Source organism: Anomaloglossus baeobatrachus, chromosome 7 (genome assembly GCF_048569485.1).
Source record: "Anomaloglossus baeobatrachus isolate aAnoBae1 chromosome 7, aAnoBae1.hap1, whole genome shotgun sequence".
NCBI lineage: Eukaryota > Metazoa > Chordata > Amphibia > Anura > Aromobatidae > Anomaloglossus > Anomaloglossus baeobatrachus.
In genome coordinates, this window is record NC_134359.1 from 235,400,331 (window position 1) to 235,409,887 (window position 9,557).

Sequence of the window (9,557 nt, forward strand, 5' to 3'; positions counted from 1 at the left end):
TTCTCCCTAAGGTGGTATCCTCTTTTCATCTCAATCAGGATATCTCCTTACCTTCCTTTTGTCCTCATCCAGTTCATCGGTATGAAAGGGATTTGCATTTGTTGGATCTGGTGAGAGCACTCAGAATCTACATTTCCCGCACGGCGCCCCTGCGCCGCTCGGATGCACTCTTTGTCCTTGTCGCTGGTAAGCGCAAAGGATCGCAGGCTTCCAAATCCACCCTGGCTCGATGGATCAAGGAACCAATTCTTGAAGCCTACCGTTCTGCTGGGCTTCCGGTTCCATCAGGGCTGAAGGCCCATTCTACCAGAGCCATGGGTGCGTCCTGGGCATTACGACACCAGGCTACGGCTCAACAGGTGTGCCAGGCAGCTACCTGGTCGAGTCTGCACACTTTCACCAAACATTATCAGGTGCATACCTACGCTTCGGCGGACGCCAGCCTAGGTAGAAGAGTCCTGCAGGCGGCGGTTTCCTCCTCGTAGGGGAGGGCTGTTTTGCAGCTCTAACTTGAGGTATTAATTTACCCACCCAGGGACTGCTTTTGGACGTCCCAATCGTCTGGGTCTCCCAATGGAGCGCCGAAGAAGAAGGGAATTTTGTTACTTACCGTAAATTCCTTTTCTTCTAGCTCCAATTGGGAGACCCAGCACCCGCCCTGTTTCCTTCGGGATTTTTGTTTTTTTCGGGTACACATGTTGTTCATGTTGAACGGTTTCAGTTCTCCGATGTTACTTCGGATTGAATTTGTTTAAAACCAGTTATTGGCTTTCCTCCTTCTTGCTTTGGCACTAAAACTGAGCAGCCCGTGATCCCACGGGGGGTGTATAGCCAGAAGGGGAGGGGCCTTACACTTTTTAGTGTAATGCTTTGTGTGGCCTCCGGAGGCAGTAGCTATACACCCAATCGTCTGGGTCTCCCAATTGGAGCTAGAAGAAAAGGAATTTACGGTAAGTAACAAAATTCCCTTCTTCTTCTAGCTCCAATTGGGAGACCCAGCACCCGCCCCTGTTTTGTTGTGTACACATGTTGTTCATGTTGAATGGTTTCAGTTCTCCGATATTCCTTCGGATTGAATTTACTTTAAACCAGTTGATAATTTTTTCCTCCTTCTTGCTTTTGCACCAAAACTGAGGAGCCCGTGGGAGCACGGGGGGTGTATAGGCAGAAGGGGAGGGGCTTTACACTTTTAGTGTAATACTTTGTGTGGCCTCCGGAGGCATAAGCTATACACCCAAGTGTCTGGGTCTCCCAATTGGAGCTAGAAGAAAAGGAATTTCTTTGTCGCTCTATTGGGAGACCCAGACAATTGGGTGTATAGGCTATGCCTCCGGAGGCCGCACAAAGTATTACACTCAAAAGTGTTAAGCCCCTCCCCTTCTGCCTATACACCCCCCGTGCTCCCACGGGCTCCTCAGTTTTTTACTTTGTGCGAAGGAGGCAGACACGCACAGCACAGCTCCACAGATTAGTCAGCAGCAGCTGCTGACTATGTCGGTTGGAAGAAAAGTGGGCCCATATAGGGCCCCCAGCATGCTCCCTTCTCACCCCACTCTTGTCGGCGGTGTTGTTAAGGTTGAGGTATCCATTGCGGGTACGGAGGCTGGAGCCCACATGCTGTTTTCCTTCCCCATCCCCCTCAGGGCTCTGGGTGAAGTGGGATCCTATCGGTCTCCAGGCACTGAGACCGTGCTTCATCCACAACTCCTGTGGAGACTGCTGGATAGGAGCCGGGTACCGTTCAGGGACATGGCCCTGCTACGTGAAGGTACTCTGTATCCCTGTGGGGACCGCGCACGGCAACACCTCAGCTTTGCTGGGTGTGCTAGTGCACCGGGGGACCGGGTTAAACTGTGCCATTACACACTCAGCGTCGCTGAGTGTGTTTATATGTAGGGGCTACCGCGCTAACCGCCGCTGCCATGGGAAACTGCGGCGCGGCTGGGACTTGTAGTTCGCCGGGGACTTCGGCGTTGGCCGCGCTTTTACGGCGGCCACGCTTATACTCGAGTCCCCGGCTTGGCTTGCGGCCTAGTTTCCCTTTCTCCCGCCCTCAGCCCTGACAGGCAGGGGAAGGGCGGGACGCTGCACGGAAGAGCAGCACTGAGGGCTGGAATATGATTTCCATACTCCACCCCCCTCACTGTGCACAGTGTGAGCACCTCGGCTACGCCCACGGCTCCCTCCTCTCGTCAGGACGCCGCAGCCATTTCCTGTCGGCTCCTACGACGCTGCAGAGAGGGACAAATCCTGAGAGACCCAGACACGGTCTCTGGTGGCCTCATAACCGCTTTAGGCGGCTGGTAAGCAGCACCTGTGGTGCTAGCCTCATGGTGCTGTAGTGTACTGATACATTATTTGTTTTTAGTATATATTTTACACTGTATGAGCACAGTTCATTCTGGCTATATACCCTAGTGTGTTACTCAGGGAAAACAATAGCATGGCGCCCACAAAAGGCAGGGGTGCCAAAAACACAGGCTTATTATGCTGCCTGCGGCGCTTGTACGACCCAGCTGCCGGCAGGTTCCATTGACCCTCATTGTGTGCATGTTCGGCCCCGGTGACACTTCTTTAGCCAGGGCCTCTGCTAAGAGGGGCCCAGGGGGAGCCACCTGTTGACACTGTCCTAGTGACGGGGACGGAGTTTGCAAAACTCTCTGAGACTATGGCTAAGATACTAGAAGCCTTGCAGTCCAGGCCGGTATCTCAGCAAAGGGACTCTGTTGAATCATTGTTCCCTGGCCCCCCTCAGTTGGACCAACAATGTCCTCCCGGGGTATCTCATACATCCCAGGCTGAGGGTTCTGACTTAAACCCCAGCCCCAGACAGACTAAGCGGGCTCGCTTAGAATTTCCCTCGACATCATATTGTTCAGGGTCTCAGCGGGGGGAATCTCTGGTGATAATGCGGAGACAGCTGATCAGGATTCTGATCCTGAGGGCGCTCTCAATCTTAATACTCCAGACGGGGACGCCATACTGAACGCTCTTATTGCGTCCATCGATCAAATGCTGGATATTTCTCCCTCAGCTCCTCCGGCGGAGGAGTCAGCTTCTCTTACACCGAGTATGTTTCTAGACCACTCTGATTTCAGAGAGGCAGTCCAGAATCATCATGCTTGTCCAGATAAGCGTTTTTTCTAAGCGCCTTAAGGATACACGTTATCTTTTTCCCCCTGACGTGGTTAAAGGTTGGACTCAGTGTCCCAAAGTGGATCCTCCAATCTCCAGACTGGCGGCTAGATCCATTCTTGCAGTGGACGAGGGGGCCTCGCTCAAGGATGCCACTGACAGGCAGATGGAGCTCTGGTTGAAATCCATCTATGAAGCTATCGGAGCTTCTTTTGCCCCAGCATTCGCAGCTGTATGGGCGCTACAAGCTATCTCAGCAGGTCAAGCACAAATTGAAGCAGCCACATGCACGGCCGCGCCACAAGTGGCATCCATTACCACCCAGACCTCGGCAATTGCGTCTTACGCTATTATTGCTGTCCTGGACTCTGCGAGCCGTACGGCGGTCGCGGCCGCCAATTCGGTGGTACTCCGCAGGGCCTTGTGGCTACGGGAATGGAAGGCAGATTCTGCTTCCAAAAAGCGCTTAACCAGTTTGCCAATTTCTGGCGACAGGCTGTTTGGCGAGCGTCTGGATGAAATCATCAAACACTCCAAGGGAAAGGATACATCCTTACCCCAGTCCAAACAGGACATACTCCAACGGAGGAGAGGGCAGTCGAGGTTTCGGTCCTTTCAGGGCGCGGGCAGGTCCCAATTCTCCTCGTCCAAAAGGTCTCAGAAAGTACAAAGGAACTCTGATGCATGGCGGTCTAAGTCACGTCCTTAAAAGGCCACCGGAGGCGCCGCTAACAAAGCGGCTTCCTCATGACTTTCGACCTCCTCTAGTAGCATCCTCGGTCGGTGGCAGGCTTTCCCGCTTTTGCGACACCAGGCTACCACAAATAAAAGACCGCTGGGTGAGAGACATTCTGTCTCACGGTTACAAGATAGAGTTCACCTCTCGTCCCCCGACTCGATTCTTCAGGTCATCCCCACCTCACTAGCGAGCCGAGGCTCTTCTGCAGGCGCTGCGCACTCTGAAGGCAGAAGGAGTGGTGATCCCGGTTCCTCTTCAGCAACTGAGCCACGGTTTTTACTCCAACTTGTTTGTGGTCCCAAAGGAGGACGGGTCTTTCCGCCCGGTCCTGGACCTGAAACTGCTCAACAAACATGTAAAAACCAGACGGTTCAGGATGGAATCCCCCCGCTCCGTCATCGCCTCAATGTCCCAAGGAGATTTCCTTGCGTCGATCGATATCAAAGATGCTTATCTCCACGTACCGATTGCTCCAGAGCACCAGCGCTTCTTGTGCTTCGCCATAGGAAATGAACACCTGCAGTTCGTGGCACTGCCGTTCGGCCTGGCAACAGCCCCACGGGTTTTTACCAAGGTTATGGCTACTGTAGTAGCGGTCCTCCACTCTCAGGGTCACTCGGTGATCCCGTACTTGGATACTGATCAAGGCACCCTCTCAAGAGGCATGCCAACGCAGCCTCGACGCTTCCCTGGAGACTCTCCAGGGTGTCGGGTGGATCATCAATTTTACAAAGTCAAATCTGACACCGGCCCAATCGCTGACATATCTTGGCATGGAGTTTCATACCCTCTCAGCGATAGTGAAGCTTCCGCTGATCAAGCAGTAGTCACTACAGAAAGGGGTACAATCTCTCCTTCAAGGCCAGTCACACTCCTTGAGGCGCCTCATGCACTTCCTGGGGAAGATGGTGGCAGCAATGGAGGCAGTCCCTTTCGCGCAGTTTCACCTGCGTCCCCTTCAATGGGACATCCTACGCAAATGGGACAGGAAGCCGACGTCCCTCGACAGGACCATCTCCCTCTCTCAGGCGACCAAAGCTTCCCTTCGGTGGTGGCTCCTTCCCACTTCATTATCGAAGGGGATATCCTTCCTACCCCCATCCTGGGAAGTAGTCACGACAGACGCGAGTCTGTCAGGGTGGGGAGCGGTTTTTCTCCACCACAGGGCTCAGGGTACGTGGACCCAGCAAGAGTCCTCGCTTCAGATCAACGTTCTGGACATACGGGCAGTGTATCTTGCCCAGAAAGCGTTCCAGCAGTGGCTGGAGGGCAAGCAGATCCGAATTCAGTCGGACAATTCCACAGCGGTGGCATACTTCAACCACCGAGGCGACACACGCAGCCGGCAAGCCTTCCAGGAAGTCCGGCGGATTTTGATGTGGGTGGAAGCCACGGCATCCACCATATCCGCAGTTCACATCCCAGGCGTGGAAAACTGGGAAGCAGATTATTTCAGTTGCCAGGGCATGGACGCAGGGGAATGGTCCCTTCACCCGGACGTGTTTCAGGAGATCTGTTGCTGCTGGGGGGTGCCGGACGTCGACCTCATGGCGTCCCGGCACAACAACAAGGTACCAATGTTCATGGCACGGTCTCAAGATCCCAGAGCTCTGGCGGCAGACGCCTTAGTTCAGGATTGGTCGCAGTTTCAGCTCCCTTATGTGTTTCCTCCGCTGGCACTGTTGCCCAGAGTGTTACGCAAGATCAGGACCGACTGCCGCCGCGTCATCCTCGTCGCTCCAGACTGGCCAAGGTGGTCGTGGTACCCGGATCTGTGGCATCTCACGGTCGGCCGACCGTGGACACTACCAGACCAAACAGACTGGCTATCTCGAGGGCCGTTTTTTCCATCTGAATTCTGCGGCCCTCAACCTGACTGTGTGGCCATTGAGTCCTGGACCCTAGCGTCTTCAGGGTTATCTCAAGACGTCTTTGCCACTATGAGACAGGCTAGGAAACCAACGCCCGCCAAGATCTACCACAGGACGTGGAAAATTTTCCTGTCGTGGTGCTCTGCTCAGGGTTTTTTCTCCCTGGCCTTTTGCCTTGCCCACTTTTCTGTCCTTCTTTCAATCTGGACTGGAAAAGGGTTTGTCGCTCGGCTCCCTTAAGGGACAAGTCTCAGCGCTCTCTGTGTTTTTCCAGAAGCGCCTAGCCAGGCTTCCACAGGTACGCACGTTCCTGCAGGGGGTTTGTCACATCGTTCTACCTTACAAGAGGCTGTTAGAACCCTGGGATCTAAACAGGGTTCTGATGGTTCTTCAGAAACCACCATTCGAGCCAATGAGAGATATTTCCCTCTCACAACTTTCGCAGAAAGTGTTTTTTTCTAGTAGCAGTCACTTCTCTTCGGAGAGTGTCTGAGCTAGCAGCATTGTCGTGCAAAGCCCCTTTTCCTGGTGTTTCACCAGGACAAGGTGGTTCTACGTCCGGTTCCGGAATTTCTCCCTAAGGTGGTATCCTCCTTTCATCTCAATCAGGATATCTCCTTACCTTCTTTTTATCCTCATCCAGTTCACCAATGTGAAAAGGATTTGCACTTGTTAGATTTGGTGAGAGCACTCAGACTCTACATTTCTCGTACGGCGCCCTTGCGCCGCTCGGATGCACTCTTTGTCCTTGTTGCTGGCCAGCGTAAAGGGTCACAGGTTTCCAAATCAACCCTGGCTCGGTGGATCAAGGAGCCAATTATCGAAGCTTACCGTTCGGCTGGGCTTCCGGTTCCATCAGGGCTGAAGGCCCATTCTACCAGAGCCGTGGGCGCGTCCTGGGCTTTGAGGCACCAGGCTACGGCTCAGCAGGTGTGTCAGGCGGCTACCTGGTCGAGCCTGCACACTTTCACGAAACACTATCTGGTGCACACCTATGCTTCGGCGGATGCCAGCCTAGGTAGACGAGTCCTTCAGGCGGCGGTTGCCCACCTGTAGGAAGGGGCCGTTTTACGGCTCTATTACGAGGTATTATTTTACCCACCCAGGGACTGCTTTTGGACGTCCCAATTGTCTGGGTCTCCCAATGGAGCGACAAAGAAGAAGGGAATTTTGTGTACTTACCGTAAATTCCTTTTCTTCTAGCTCCAATTGGGAGACCCAGCACCCGCCCCTGTTTTGTTGTGTACACATGTTGTTCATGTTGAATGGTTTCAGTTCTCCGATATTCCTTCGGATTGAATTTACTTTAAACCAGTTGATAATTTTTTCCTCCTTCTTGCTTTTGCACCAAAACTGAGGAGCCCGTGGGAGCACGGGGGGTGTATAGGCAGAAGGGGAGGGGCTTTACACTTTTAGTGTAATACTTTGTGCGGCCTCCGGAGGCATAGCCTATACACCCAGTTGTCTGGGTCTCCCAATTGGAGCTAGAAGAAAAGGAATTTACGGTAAGTACACAAAATTCCCTTCTTTAAAGATCTCTTTATCTATGCTACTAGATACAGGAAAGGTTAGGCAGTGATTAGCAACATGCACCCCGTACTGCTCATGGTTCTGGGTGCATATTGCACCTGACAGGTTCCCTTTAAGTTTGCTTGTTGGTGATGGTGTACATTTATATATAACATGCATACATTCTCTTCTAGAAATCAAATATTCCGAAAGTGTCCATAGCGGTAAAAGCAAGCCAAGGTTCTACAGAGAATATACAAGTGTCATCCACTAAAAAGCCTACACCTAAAAAGCGCAAGATAAATGATAGTGAAGAAGTGAACAAGATCCCGAGCAAGCACAAAAATAAGCGGGCCTCTGAAGAAAAGAGCAAAAAACCCGAAGAGCTGGAGACTCCACCAAGACGCAGCATCCTTAAAAAGACTCCTAAAAAAACACCAGCCAAACCTGCAGCAAAGCTCACGAAATCTGCCAGAAAAGCCCCTCAGACCCCAAAACTGAAGCAGAAAAAGAAAATGAAGACCCCGCAGTCTGTCTGATGCTGGATATATTAAATATAAAGTTCATCCCAATTAAACATTTCCAGATCTTTCTTAATGAACATTGCTTCTACGCGTTTATTAATGTTTTATATATCTAAATGATTGAGTGCCTTACGTCAAACAGCACAACTTTCCTCATCACTATGTAGGACCGGCTTACTGTACGTATGTCTGTCATTAATCAAAAGGATAAAGTCAGCGCATTCTTTTTCTCTATTACTTGTATCTTTTATAAATTGGTCATTCTTTCCAATTTGGTTCTATAAAAGGCAACGCTAGCCCCTTCCTGACCATGCAATTTTATCTTTTTTTTTTTTTTTTTGCGCTTTAATATTTTCTCCCTTTCTGTCTAAAGCCATAATAACGATTTGATTTATTTTTCCATCAGCATAACCATGCAAGGGCTTTATTTTGCAGAATAATGTGTATCTTTGTCACCGTCCATTTTATCATGTGATTAAAAAAAGAAGAAAAAAAATTCCAAGCGCGACAGAATAGTGAAAAAAGCCCAGTTCTGTAATTGTTTTATAATCACAGTTCTTTTTATTGTGAAACTGACCTTGCAATGTGATTTTTCAGGTCCGCACAATTGGGCTATGTGCCCACGTTGCCTTGTGTCCCTGGAGAAATTTCTGCAGCGATTTGAACAGCACACGTGTACTTCAAATCGCTGCATAATGAATGCAGTGAAAAGCCGATTTCATGCGCTCTGGATGCAGCCCCACCCATAGACAGAGCGGGGGCTGCATCTAAAGAGCACGGAATAAGTGATACAGTTAGGTCCAGAAATATTTGGACAGTGAAACAATTTTCGTGAGTTTGGCTCTGCATGCCACCACATTGGATTTGAAATGAAATCTCTACAACAGAATTCAAGTGCAGATTGTAACGTTTAATTTGAAGGTTTGAACAAAAATATCTGATAGAAATTGTAGGAATTGTACACATTTTACAAACACTCCACATTTTAGGAGGTCAAAAGTAATTGGACAAATAAACCAAACCCAAACAAAATATTTTTATTTTCAATATTTTGTTGCGAATCCTTTGGAGGCAATCACTGCCTTAAGTCTGGAACCCATGGACATCACCAAACGCTGGGTTTCCTCCTTCTTAATGCTTTGCCAGGCCTTTACAGCCGCAGCCTTCAGGTCTTGCTTGTTTGTGGGTCTTTCCGTCTTAAGTCTGGATTTGAGCAAGTGAAATGCATGCTCAATTGGGTTAAGATCTGGTGATTGACTTGGCCATTGCAGAATGTTCCACTTTTTTGCACTCATGAACTCCTGGGTAGCTTTGGCTGTATGCTTGGGATCATTGTCCATCTGTACTCTGAAGCTCCGTCCGATCAACTTTGCGGCATTTGGCTGAATCTGGGCTGAAAGTATATCCCAGTACACTTCAGAATTCATCCGGCTACTCTTGTCTGCTGTTATGTCATCAATAAACACAAGTGACCCAGTGCCATTGAAAGCCATGCATGCCCATGCCATCACGTTGCCTCCACCATGTTTTACAGAGGATGTGGTGTGCCTTGGATCATGTGCCGTTCCCTTTCTTCTCCAAACTTTTTTCTTCCCATCATTCTGGTACAGGTTGATCTTTGTCTCATCTGTCCATAGAATACTTTCTTTATCGTTCCTATGGGAGACCCAGACCATGGGGTGTTTAGCTTCTGCCTCCGGAGGACACACAAAGTACTACACTTAAAAGTGTAGCTCCTCCCTCTGAGCTTATACACCCCCTGGAGAACCAGATCTAGCC

At 50.3% G+C, this 9,557-nt stretch overlaps 1 protein-coding gene across 1 annotated transcript in view; it reads left to right on the plus strand.

Moving 5' to 3' along the window:
• Positions 1 to 8,763, plus strand: part of RSL1D1 (ribosomal L1 domain containing 1) — an 81,798-nt gene extending 73,035 nt beyond the window's left edge. Inside the window, exon 9 of the mRNA XM_075317958.1 lies at positions 7,449 to 8,763. Coding sequence (XP_075174073.1) covers positions 7,449 to 7,793 — 345 coding nt within the window. The 3' untranslated portion in view covers positions 7,794 to 8,763. The remainder of the gene's footprint in view (positions 1 to 7,448) is intronic.
• The last annotated feature ends 794 nt before the right edge of the window (positions 8,764 to 9,557 follow it).